The 11,068-nt window shown below is 56.3% G+C and overlaps 2 protein-coding genes across 2 annotated transcripts; one reads left to right on the top strand and one right to left on the bottom strand.

Moving 5' to 3' along the window:
• Positions 1-336: 336 nt before the first annotated feature.
• On the top strand, positions 337-2,693 carry LOC134365512 (odorant-binding protein 2b-like). Its single transcript, XM_063081640.1, has 5 exons — positions 337-426; positions 953-1,086; positions 1,325-1,395; positions 1,810-1,920; positions 2,593-2,693. Exons 1-5 carry the CDS (start codon positions 337-339, stop codon positions 2,691-2,693), a joined length of 507 nt encoding a protein of 168 aa, XP_062937710.1.
• Positions 2,694-6,153: 3,460 nt separating this feature from the next.
• Positions 6,154-8,237, bottom strand: LOC134365511 (ral guanine nucleotide dissociation stimulator-like). Its single transcript, XM_063081639.1, has 4 exons — positions 8,121-8,237; positions 7,438-7,631; positions 6,760-6,807; positions 6,154-6,349 (listed from the first exon to the last, which is right to left on the bottom strand). Exons 1-4 carry the CDS (start codon positions 8,235-8,237, stop codon positions 6,154-6,156), a joined length of 555 nt encoding a protein of 184 aa, XP_062937709.1.
• Between the last annotated feature and the right edge of the window lie 2,831 nt (positions 8,238-11,068).

Raw genomic sequence — 11,068 nt, 5'->3', positions numbered from 1 at the left:
GCCCCATGGTGCCCTCACACACCCACTCCGATGAGTCCCCTGCGGACGGCTCACCTGTGAGTGCACACCTGAGGTGGTGTCAACACCGGACGACATTATGCATCTTTTATTCTCTGGGTGACACTTAATTGTTACTCATCAGATCCCAATGACACCGACATTCCACCTTCCCGGATGCAGAGTTGGCCACCACTGATGGGGGCAGGGCGCGGTCTGTGCCAAGTGCTCACGGCCGCCAGCCAAGGGGCTATAAGGGGTGTCGTGCAAGGAGCCGGCCCAGCCTCCTCCTGACACGTCAGGTGACCAGCCGGCGGCCGTGACCACAGAGCCCTGGAGATGGAGACCCTGTTCCTGACCGTTGTGCTGGGTCTGGTCGCTGCCCTGCAGGCCCAGGACCCCCTGTCCTTCACCTCAGAGGAGCAGGATGTGAGGCTGGGCCGGCGGGTGGGTGTAGGAGAAAGGCCGTGGGGCCCTGTTTTAGGAGGCATCATTTAAGGTTGGGGTTCTGACCCTGCACTCATGGCCTGGAGAGGTCAGAGGACGGGGGGTTCTGTTATTCTGCCAGCAGACATGGCCCCTCTGGTGGCACAGGGCTGGAGCAGGGCAGCAGGTTTGGCTCAGGGGTCCTACTGCACTGACACCCAGAACCCGAAGGCCTTGTAGGGCAGGGCCCTCTGGAGTGAGGGCGCACCTGGTACCAGGCCCAGTCCCAGCAGAAAGTGGTTCCGTGGGGTGGCAGACACCTTCTGCCTCCATTGGGGGCCTGGGGTCACGAGTTCTGGGCTCGCTCTAACTGAGCACAGAGGTGCGGATGTGCGGGAACCCCGCCTGCCTTTGGGGGCTGCAGCCGGGGCCCCGGGGTGTGTGGTTACGGCCGCAGCCCATGTGCAGGGGGACACAGAGGAGAGTCTGGGCTGGGCCTGAGGAGGACGCACGCCTCGGCCTGTTCCAGCTCACAGGGACCTGGTACGTGAAGGCCATAGTGACTGACAGGGACCTGCCGGAGGGGAAGAGGCCCAGCAAGGTGTCCCCCGTGACAGTGACAGCCCTGGAAGGTGGGGACTTGGAGACCACATTCACCATCATGTGAGTGTCACCCCCCACCGGACCCTCAACCCACTTATCTCCCCCTCCGCCATCTAAGTTTTGGGTGTTGGTGTAAAAGGCCCCCCTGACTTTGTGCGGAGTCATTCCCAGGTGGCATCCTAGAGCTCAGGCGGGGGGGACAGTATCGGGCTCACGGGGTCAGGGCCGATGTGCCAGGTGAGCTGAGGACGGCTCAGGTGTGTCTCAGAGTCGCTGCCACATGACTCCTGTTTTCCAGGAAGGAGGCTCAGTGCCACCAGAAGAAAGTACTGATGCAGAAAACCGAGGAGCCGGGCAAATACAGCACCTGTGAGTCCCGGGCGGCCGTCCCCAGCCCACCTGCAGGGCAGGGTATCTCCTGCACAGTCTTTCTGCCTGAGGGTCCCTGCCTCATCCACCTGCCAGGTGGGGATGACCTCATCCTCCCAGGGTCTTGTGGCCCTTACCTGAGACACCAGGTGTGACGGGTTGAGGATCAGGGAAGCTGAGCTGGACAACCAAGCTCTGGCCTTCGGTGACTCTGTGGCCTGGGTTGGGAGCTTTCTGGGAGGGGGCTCCTCCCCCAGTGTTGGGGTCCATGTCTGAGGGGAATGGCAAGGCCAGGGCTCAGGCTGGCTGGCTGCCTGGTGGCCACCAAAATATTCCAGAGTGCTCCTTAGTGAGGTGTCCGGTGCTTTCTCCAAAAGGAAGACACTAAAGGTCCATTTTCTCTGTCCTCCACAGATGGGGGCAAGAAGCTCGTGTATCTACAGGAGCTGCCAGTCAAGGACCATGACATCTGGTACTGCGAATGCCACCACCATGGGAAAGTGCGCCGCATCGGAAAGCTCATGGGTGAGGGGCCCTGGAGACCTGCCTCTCCCACCCCCATGTCTCTGTTTCCAGAAGCCAGTGGAACCAGCATCAGCCACGTGCTCGGGGTCATAGAAAGCCCCTGCACTGGCCTTCGTGTGCTTGGTTCCCTGTGCTGTCCGGCGGCCAACCCGACCTCCCCGAGTGGGACCCAGGCGGACGGGGCGAGGCTTCTCCGGGACAGGGCCCGACATGACCCTCGGTGACCTGACCACTCACGAGGGGGTTCACAGCTGCCGAGCGCTGCTTCCTGGGGTCTTGGGTGTCAGGGGGATCGTCCTGACAGAGGCCTCCGTGGAGCAGGGACCCTCCAGGGTGGGAGGGCAGCCAGTGTCTTAGGGACACAATGTCTTTCCAGGTCAGGGGCATGACCCAGCAGGGCAGCTTCCAGAGCCTCCTGGGTCCCCCGAGTTTGCTCAGTGGTTTGGGGTGTCCCCACTGCTCTCCTTCCTGGGGCCCTGTCAGCCAGGCATCAGCCATCTCCTCTGTCCCCATCCCTGAGCTCTGCATCCACTCTGTGGCCTCCCCTCCTGCCTTTGGCCACCCCACAGTGAAGCCGCTAATTCAGGGTGGTGGCCGTCTCCTCACGGCATCGACTCCCTGCAGAGCTGTGCAGCGTCCCCCACTCGGCTCACCCGCCCAACTCACCCACAGGTAGGAGTCCCGACATGAACACAGAGGCCCTGGAAGAATTTAAGAAATTCATACAGCGCAAGGGACTCCTGGAGGACAACATTTTCACACCCACGCTGTGATGGGTGAGAGGACGGCTCTGACCACATCCCCCTCGTGTTCCCCTCTCCTCTCTGTGGGGGAAATGGCATCACAGTGATGTGTCACAGGGGTGCGAAGGCCCTGCCTTGGGTCTTGGTTGTTGAGGGTCTGAGCTATGGGCAGTGATGGGGTCTGGGCTGGTGACCAGGGCGTCCTCTCACCCCTGGATTTTTGTTCCTACAGAAAGCTGCATTCCCTGGGGATATTAGGGTAAGTGACTCTTTGGGAGGACGTTGGAAAATGCTGGGTTCATGGAGTTCAAGTGTCTGTTTGCTCTGCCCCCCTCCCATCCCACACAGGCAGGAGAGACCCTGCCTGGCTGTCACCTCAGGAATCTGACCTGAGTGTGACTGCTGGGACATGTGGACATTCCTTTCCTTTTTTTTAAAAAATTTTTTTTATTTAATTAAATTAAATTAATTAATTTATTTATTCCTTTTTTTTTAAAAAAATTTTATTTTGTCGATATACATTGTGGCTGATTATTGCTCCCCATCACCAAAACCTCCCTCCCTTCTCCCTCCCCCCCTCCCCCCCAACAATGTCCTTTCTGTTTCCTTGTCGTATCAACTTCAAATAATTGTGGTTGTTATATCTTCTTCCCCCCCCCCCGGTTTTTTTTTTGTGTGTGTGTGTGTGTGTGTGTGTGTGTATGAATTTATATATTAATTTTTAGCTCCCACCAATAAGTGAGAACATGTGGTATTTCTCTTTCTGTGCCTGACTTGTTTCGCTTAATATAATTCTCTCAAGGTCCATCCATGTTGTTGCAAATGGCAGTATTTCATTCGTTTTTATAGCTGAGCAGTATTCCATTTTCTAGATGTACCACATTTTCCGTATCCACTCATCTGATGATGGGCATTTGGGCTGGTTCCAACTCTTGGCTATTGTAAAGAGTGCTGCGATAAACATTGGGAAACAGGTATACCTTCGACTTGATGATTTCCATTCTTCTGGGTATATTCCCAACAGTGGGATAGCTGGGTCGTACGGTAGATCTATCTGCAATTGTTTGAGGAACCTCCATACCATTTTCCATAGAGGCTGCACCATTTTGCAGTCCCACCAACAATGTATGAGAGTTCCTTTTTCTCCGCAGCCTCGCCAGCATTTATCGTTCAGAGTCTTTTGGATTTTAGCCATCCTAACTGGGGTTAGATGGTATCTCAATGTGGTTTCGATTTGCATTTCCTGAATGTTGAGTGATGTTGAGCATTTTTTCATATGTCTGTTGGCCATTTGGATATCTTCCTTAGAGAAATGCCTATTTAGTTCTTTTGCCCATTTTTTAATTGGGTTGCTTGTTTTCTTCTTGTACAGTTGTTTGAGTTCCTTATATATTCTGGATATTAATCCTTTGTCAGATATATATTTTGCAAATATTTTCTCCCACTCTGTTGGTTGTCTTTTAACTCTTTTAATTGTTTCTTTTGTTGTGCAGAAGCTTTTTAGTTTGATATAATCCCAGTTGTTTATTTTTTCTTTGGTTGCCCGTGCTTTTGGGGTCGTATTCATGAAGTCTGTGCCCAGTCCTATTTCCTGAAGTGTTTCTCCTATGTTTTCTTTAAGAAGTTTTATTGTTTCAGGGTGTATATTTAAATCCTTAATCCATTTTGTGTTGATTTTAGTATACGGCGAGAGGTATGGATCTAGTTTCATTCTCCTGCATATGGATATCCAGTTATCCCAGCACCATTTGCTGAAGAGGCAGTCCCTTCGCCAGTGAATAGGCTTGCTGCCTTTGTCAAAGATCAGCTGACAGTAAGTGTGTGGGTTGATTTCTGGATTCTCTATTCTATTCCATTGGTCAGTGTGTCTGTTTTTATGCCAGTACCATACTGTTTTGGTTATTATAGCTTTGTAGTATAGCTTAAAGTCAGGTAGTGTTATGCCTCCAGCTTTATTTTTTTTGCTCAGCATTGCTTTGGCTATGCGTGGTCTTTTATTGTTCCATATAAATGTCTGGATAGTTTTTTCCATTTCTGAGAAAAATGTCTTTGGAATTTTGATGGGGATTGCATTGAATTTGTATATCACTTTGGGTAGTATGGACATTTTCACTATGTTGATTCTTCCAACCCAAGAGCATGGGATATCTTTCCATCTTCTTGTATCCTCTCTAATTTCTCTCAGCAGTGGTTTGTAGTTCTCATTATAGAGATTTTTCACATCCTTGGTTAACTCAATTCCTAAGTATTTTATTTTTTTGGTGGCTATTGTAAATGGGCAGGCTTTCTTGATTTCTCTTTCTGCATGTTCACTATTGGAGAAAAGAAATGCTACTGATTTTTGTGTGTTGATTTTGTATCCTGCTACTGTGCTGAAATCATTTATCAATTCCAAGAGTTTTTTTGTAGACGTTTTAGGCTGTTCGATTTATAGGATCATGTCATCTGCAAACAGGGACAGTTTGACTTCATCTTTTCCAATCTGGATGCCCTTTAGACATTCCTTTCCTTTACGTGCGTCCCACACCTGGCTAGCCAGGGAGGTCCTCTGGGATCTTTCACAGCCCAGGCCTCGTGGCGGGCTCTCTTCCATGTCAGCTCAGCACCTGGTCTCCACTGGGTCCAATCCCCCAGCCCGCACACCCACCGAGGATGCCCAGCAGCCTGCCCACTCGATGGAGGAGCCGGGGTTGCTCTCGAGCCTCCTGGCCCAGCAGTGACTGCATGTGGCTCCCGTGGCAGCCCCTGCCCCTGCCCCTGCTCCCGACATGGCCCGCTGACCTCTGCTCCTCTTCCCATCACAGCAGCCACCATGGCTGCACCTCCGGAGCCCGCCCTGCTGCTGGACACAGAGCCCCACCCCCGCCTGGACCGGCCTCTGCCAGAGCAGCCCCGCCCCCACCTGACTCCAAATAAAGAGCTTCAGCAGCAGCCCTGGGCTCGGCCTGTCTGTGAAGGGGACCTTGGTGTTGGCTCCCTGGAGGCCTGTTGAGACTCAGAGGGGAGATGGAGCCACAGGGGAAGTTAGGGAGATGTGGGAGCCATCAGGGGCCACACCCCATGTGGCATGGCGTCCGACAGGCCTGTAGGGAAGCGGGTTGTCCTGGAGGCCCATCAGGGCAGCTCAGTGTCAGGGTCCACCAGCTCCCGCTGCCCCAGCCCGGGCAACATTCCCGGATTCCTCCACGGGCTCCACATGCACCTGCTCCCCGTAAACCAGGGGCTTCTCTCACTTCCTCCGGGGAGACCTGGTGAGGGCCCTCTCCCAAGGACCCCCTTGCTCTTCCTGGGGGCTCCATTCTGCAGTAGATGGGGTGGTGGTTGCACAGCACCGTGAATGCACGTAATTGTCCCTGAATTGTACAATTTTACATAATTGAAAAGTTAAATTTTATTAAAAACCAAGTTGCTAATACAAATACAAACAACAATGGGCAACAGGAAAGGATGGTGGAAGGCCACAAGCGTGGGGACCGGGGCGGGCGTGGGGTCAGCGCGGCTCTGCCTGGCTGGACTCCGGGTCCTCCAGCCGGGTCAGGAGGAGGTGGACGCGGAGCGCCAGGGCCGAGCGGGGCACGTTCAGCAGCACGTAGGCCATCACCTGGTTTAGGCTGCTGAGGTCCGAGGGCTGGCAGAGATCCTCCGGGAAGAGGTCCAGCCAGCAGCCCAGGAAGGAGCAGATGGCGCTGCGGTGGGGCGGGCACAGAGTCAGAGGCCACCCCAGCCCACTTGCCGCTGGACCCGGAGAGCGGAGAGCGAGGCCCAGGTGTGAGCCGGCCGCTCCCCACACCTCCTGTCCACGGCCCCCGATACAGGACGGGGGTGGGCAAGCCTGGCTGGGACAGGACTGTGGGGATGGATTGTCACAGGGGCCGGCTCTGAGCCCCCAGCCTCCCCTCTGCTCCCCAGGGTGCCCGGGACCCGCCCCAGCTCTCTGCCTCCTTTCCTCCTGGGGGGAAGCCCCAGACCTCAGCCCTCTAGCGGGAACCCCCAGATGTGCGGGGCCGGGGTTCTGCCCAGCCCTCCCCAGCCACAGCCCCCAAATGTCCCCACTGTGGAGACAGGATCCCTCCCTCTTGTTCCAAAGCCCACTCACTTCTTCAGCTGGTCGTCCTCCTCACGGTCAGGGCAGAAGAATCCGTACCTAGAGGAGGTCAGGAGGGCGTCACGTCTAATGTCCTGTGTCCACTGCCTGCCAGGAGCGCTAGTGGGACTGGGTGACGCCTTGACTAGAACGGACGCCCCGGAGGGCAGGGACTGTCTGCTCCCTTCACTGAGTTATGCTAAGTGCCTGGAAGTGCCTGCATACAGTAGGCGCTTCATGTATGTTCGCTGAATGAATGGGCCGTAACCAGCTCCTTTCCAGGTCTCTGAGTGGGCTTGGGGCCCCTCGGCCAGCCCCAGGGGTCCCTGCTCTGGCTACACCCAGGACAGACAGGGACCCCAAGATGGAACCTGGAACCTCCTCTACAAATGGGAAACCGCTTTGCTCGAGGCCACGTGTGAGTGACGCTGGGGCCAGAGAGCTTCTCCACGGGGACGGAAAATCAGGAGTAAGAAGCAGCAGCACCCGGGGCAGCACATCCCACAGGGCCGGGCCGGGGGGCTCTTTCCACAGCTCACCCCATTGTCCTTACAATGGCCCTGGGAGGGTCTCCTCTGAGCACCCCTGTCCTCACATGAGCAAACTGAGGCTCAGAGAGGTGAAGTGGCATTCTCAGGTCCACAGCAGTGGGTGGCCGAGTCCCCACTCTGCTGCGGGGGGGACGCTCACCTCTTGAACAGCAGGTCCAGCACCTGCCGGGTGGTGGCGAACCTCCTGTAGGTGCAGAGGAAGGCGGGGACGAAGAAGGGGTCCCCGCTCTGCAGGGAAGGCACCAGGTGATTCACCAGCTTCTCCAGGGTGCCTGCCGTGACGGTCCCCACCCTGCAGGTGTCATCCAGGGTTGGGCCTGACTCATTTTCATCCTGGGTGGGGACAAGAAAGAGCAGCTCACACAAAATCAGCAGCAAAACGCAGAGTCCCTCTCACCAGAACAGCAAGTGAGGACAGGGACAGCACACGGTGTGTTCCTGGATGTTCCTACAGGTGTGTGAGAAGTGACCTTGCACCTGGCCAGGCTGGGGCCGGATGTGGTGGTGGAGGAAGGGAGGAGGTCTGGACCCCTGAGATTGGGACTGTGGAGTGGGTCACCCCTGTCACCAGCCAGAGGCTGGCGGTGGCCTGGCCTGGGCTGCCCTCGCCTGGCTGCCCCGGCTTGGCTGCCCCGTGTTACCTTTGGTATTTTTTTTTAAAGATGACTGGTAAGGGGATCTTAACTCTTGACTTGGTGTCGTCAGCACCACACTCTCCCAAGTGAGCCAATCAGCCATCCTTATATGGGATCCGAACCCGGGGCCTTGGTGTTATCAGCACCGCACTCTCCCGAGTGAGCCACGGGTCGGCCCCCGTGTTACCTTTGGGTTCCTCCGGGCGAAAGGCCACCAGAGTGGGAGGTGAGGGCTGACCCAGCGCCTGAGGCGTTGGCACAGGCTCCCGCTCTTGGGTTTCCTGAGGCCTGAGCCTCGGCACATCGGGACACAACAGGAAAGCATGTGTCTCTCTCCAGTGACTCCGGCCAAGTGAGCTGGGTAGGGGGCTGTGTCTGGACTGTGGGTGCCTGGCAACCAGGTTCCGAGTTCTGCTGGAGCTGACTGCGCCCCTCCCCCGCCACGTGCTAACCGCACACAGTTGCACCAGCACAAACTGCCCTCGCCCCTGGCCAGGCCTGGGTGCGGCCAGTGCCCCAGCTTTGAGGAGACAGAGTTGGGCTCAGACCTGGCTCCTCCTTCCCAGCTGTGTGACCCTGGATAGGTCACTGTGCCCCTGAGGCCATCGCCCCCTCCACATCTGCTCTGGGGACTGTTCCAGCACCTGCTTCCCAGGGATGTCATCAGGTGTAGAGACCTGTAAGTACCTGTATCACCCGTGACCCCAGGGGCTGGGGCCACACGTAGCTAATGCACACACTTAGCGATGGGAGAACTACAAGCAGGTGGCACAAGGAACGACCTGGTTCCACAGTGTGATCTGGGGAGTCACTTCCCCTCGTGGCCTCATTTCCTAGTCTGCAGCACGGGAAGTTGAAATTAACCCAAACTCAGAAATCGTCCCCTGTGGCCCAAACCTTGCAGTGGCTTCCCGTGATATTTAGAGGGGGCCCAAGCGCCTCCTCTCTGCCTGTGTGGGGGCAGCGATCTCTACCTCCTGGACCCAAGAGGCTGTGTAATCCCCTCCCCTCAAAAGTGGACGGGACTCAGTGTCTGGCCTCTAAGGAAAAGAATCCGGCAAAACCGATGTGTCGTCACTTCTGAGATTGAGTTATGAGAAGTCTGTGGTTACTGTCTGGCTCTGTCCCTCCTGCATTCTCTGTCTCTCTGTCTCTCTGTCTCTCTCTCTCTCTCTCTCTGTCTCTCTCTCTCTCTCACTCTAGGGAAGCAAGCTCAGATAGTACGAGCTGCGCTACGGACAGGCCCCAGCGGTGAGGAAACAACAGAGTCCCGGCCAACAGGCAGGAAAGAACTGAGCCAAGGTCAGGGTTCGGATGCAGCCAGCAGCCAGTTAGAAAAAAAAAAAAAGAAAGTAAAAGGAAGGAAGGAAGGAAGGAAGGAAGGAAGGAAGGAAGGAAGGAAGGAAGGAAGGAAGGAAGGAAGGAAAAGAACTGAGACCCTTGGCCCAAACTGCAGGAGCCAGTAACAGCCAGATGAGCTCAGAGGTGACAAGATTCTAACCAATAAATACAGCAAAAGTGATGTGAGATCACTACTAAGATTTATTAAAAATTGTGACTCCTGTCTTGCTTGTTTTCTCTTGTTTGCCCTTCACCCCATCTTTATCCCTCACTTTGCGGAATCAAATTCTGAGCCTGATAGAGAGGCCTGCATGGCAGGGAACCAGCAGAGAGTCTGGGCCAACAGTCACAGAGTGACTAAGGCCCTCAGTCCAAGGTGAAAGCACCAGTAACACGCGAATGAGCTCAGAGGCAGGTCCTGCCCAGCAGAGCCTCGTGGAGCCCCAGCCCCGGCCTCCTGAGACACCTGGGGCAGAGGCCCCCACCGACCCTGCCTGGATCTGTGTCCACACAGCCTGTGAAACAGTAACGTCTGCTGCTGTGAGCTGTGAGTTAGGGCCATGTTGTCACGCAGCGGTGGGTACCAGTGCAGCCTCCAGCCCCGGTCCTGCTTCCCCTCGTCCCCTCCCCAGCTCTGCAGCCACTCTGGCCTCCTTTGTATCCTCCTCTCTGGGCAAACTCACTTCTGCCTCCGTGTCTCTGCACCGCTGAGCCTTCCCTGCATGCTGCTCCCAGACTGCTCCCTCCTGTCCTTCTGTCACAGCAGAAGTGTCACCTCAGTGAGACCTCCTCGACCCCACCCAGGGGCCTGGGCCCTCCCTCGCAGCACCGGCTTTAGTGTCGCTGTGGCTCCTGCTCTTTCCTTCCCCCCGCGTTTGCTCCCGTGCTCTTGTCCGCCTCCCTGCAGAGCTCCTGGAGGGCAGGGCCCCGTGGTCACTTTCAGAGCTGCACCCAGGCCCAACACGCCCTGCCCGGGGTGAGCGCTCAGCACAGTTGCTGGATGGAGCATGAGAGGATCTCTCAGCCCCCTCCCGACGGAGCAGCTCACACCGTGGGATGCTGGTAATGGGAGGCGCACGTTGGGTGGGAGGCGGGGGTCCCCCAGAATGACCCTGGGAAGCTCCTCCTGGCTCCAGTCACTCCATTGAGCACAGTGGGCACTGCCGTCCCCTGGTGGCCAGTGATAGCACTACAGCCCCAGGCAGGAAACCCAGAAACAAAATACACCTTTGTTTGGATGCTGCTAAGGTAGGGCTTCTATGGGGCCCCAGCAGGACAGAGGAGCAGGACCTGCAGGCTCCAGGGGTAATGCAAGGAACCTCAGAAGCCTCACGCGCTCCCCTCTTTCCCTCTGCTGGCCCTGGAGTGTCCAGTCCCCTCACCAGGCCTCCTCACCCCAGCCAGGGCAATGACCCCAGTCCCACTTCCAAATGAGGACCCCGAGGCTCCAACAAGAACGGTTTTGTTCCTGGACCCTAGACGAGCGGCCAGGACTCTGCCACGCTCTGCCCATCCCCAGGTCCTCAGTCCTCCAACCCCAGGCTGCTCTTTGCTCAGGAGGATCTCCAGGGAGGAGAAAGTCCCCCGAACCCAGCCTGCGTGTGCACAGACTCAATGGTGTGGGAGTGAGAGATGGAGAATGTGAGGAGGTGCAGCGTCCAGGAGGGGTTTTGTTGTGTTTAAGATGTTGAAGGCCTTGATGGTTTTCTCAAAGGATTTCTAAGCTCTTCCAGAAGGACTGGTGGGTGGAGTGAAGGATAAAGCCAAACCCGGGGGAATTTATACATGTTTGTC

This window comes from Cynocephalus volans, chromosome 17 (genome assembly GCF_027409185.1).
Source record: "Cynocephalus volans isolate mCynVol1 chromosome 17, mCynVol1.pri, whole genome shotgun sequence".
Classification (NCBI taxonomy): Eukaryota; Metazoa; Chordata; class Mammalia; order Dermoptera; family Cynocephalidae; genus Cynocephalus; species Cynocephalus volans.
Note: the sequence above shows the minus strand (reverse complement) of the source record. Positions and strands in the feature narration are given on the sequence as shown.

Coding starts and splice junctions, on each gene's coding strand:
- LOC134365511 (XM_063081639.1), bottom strand. CDS start 8,237: ATGTGCCGAGGCTCAGGCCTCAGGAAACCCAAGAGCGGGAGCCTGTGC. Junction 7,632..8,120: donor TCGCCCGGAGGAACCCAAAG/GTAACACGGGGG, acceptor GTCCCCACCCAG/GATGAAAATGAGTCAGGCCC. Junction 6,808..7,437: donor CTGGACCTGCTGTTCAAGAG/GTGAGCGTCCCC, acceptor GACCTCCTCTAG/GTACGGATTCTTCTGCCCTG.
- LOC134365512 (XM_063081640.1), top strand. CDS start 337: ATGGAGACCCTGTTCCTGACCGTTGTGCTGGGTCTGGTCGCTGCCCTG. Junction 1,396..1,809: donor GCCGGGCAAATACAGCACCT/GTGAGTCCCGGG, acceptor TGTCCTCCACAG/ATGGGGGCAAGAAGCTCGTG. Junction 1,921..2,592: donor CCGCATCGGAAAGCTCATGG/GTGAGGGGCCCT, acceptor ACTCACCCACAG/GTAGGAGTCCCGACATGAAC.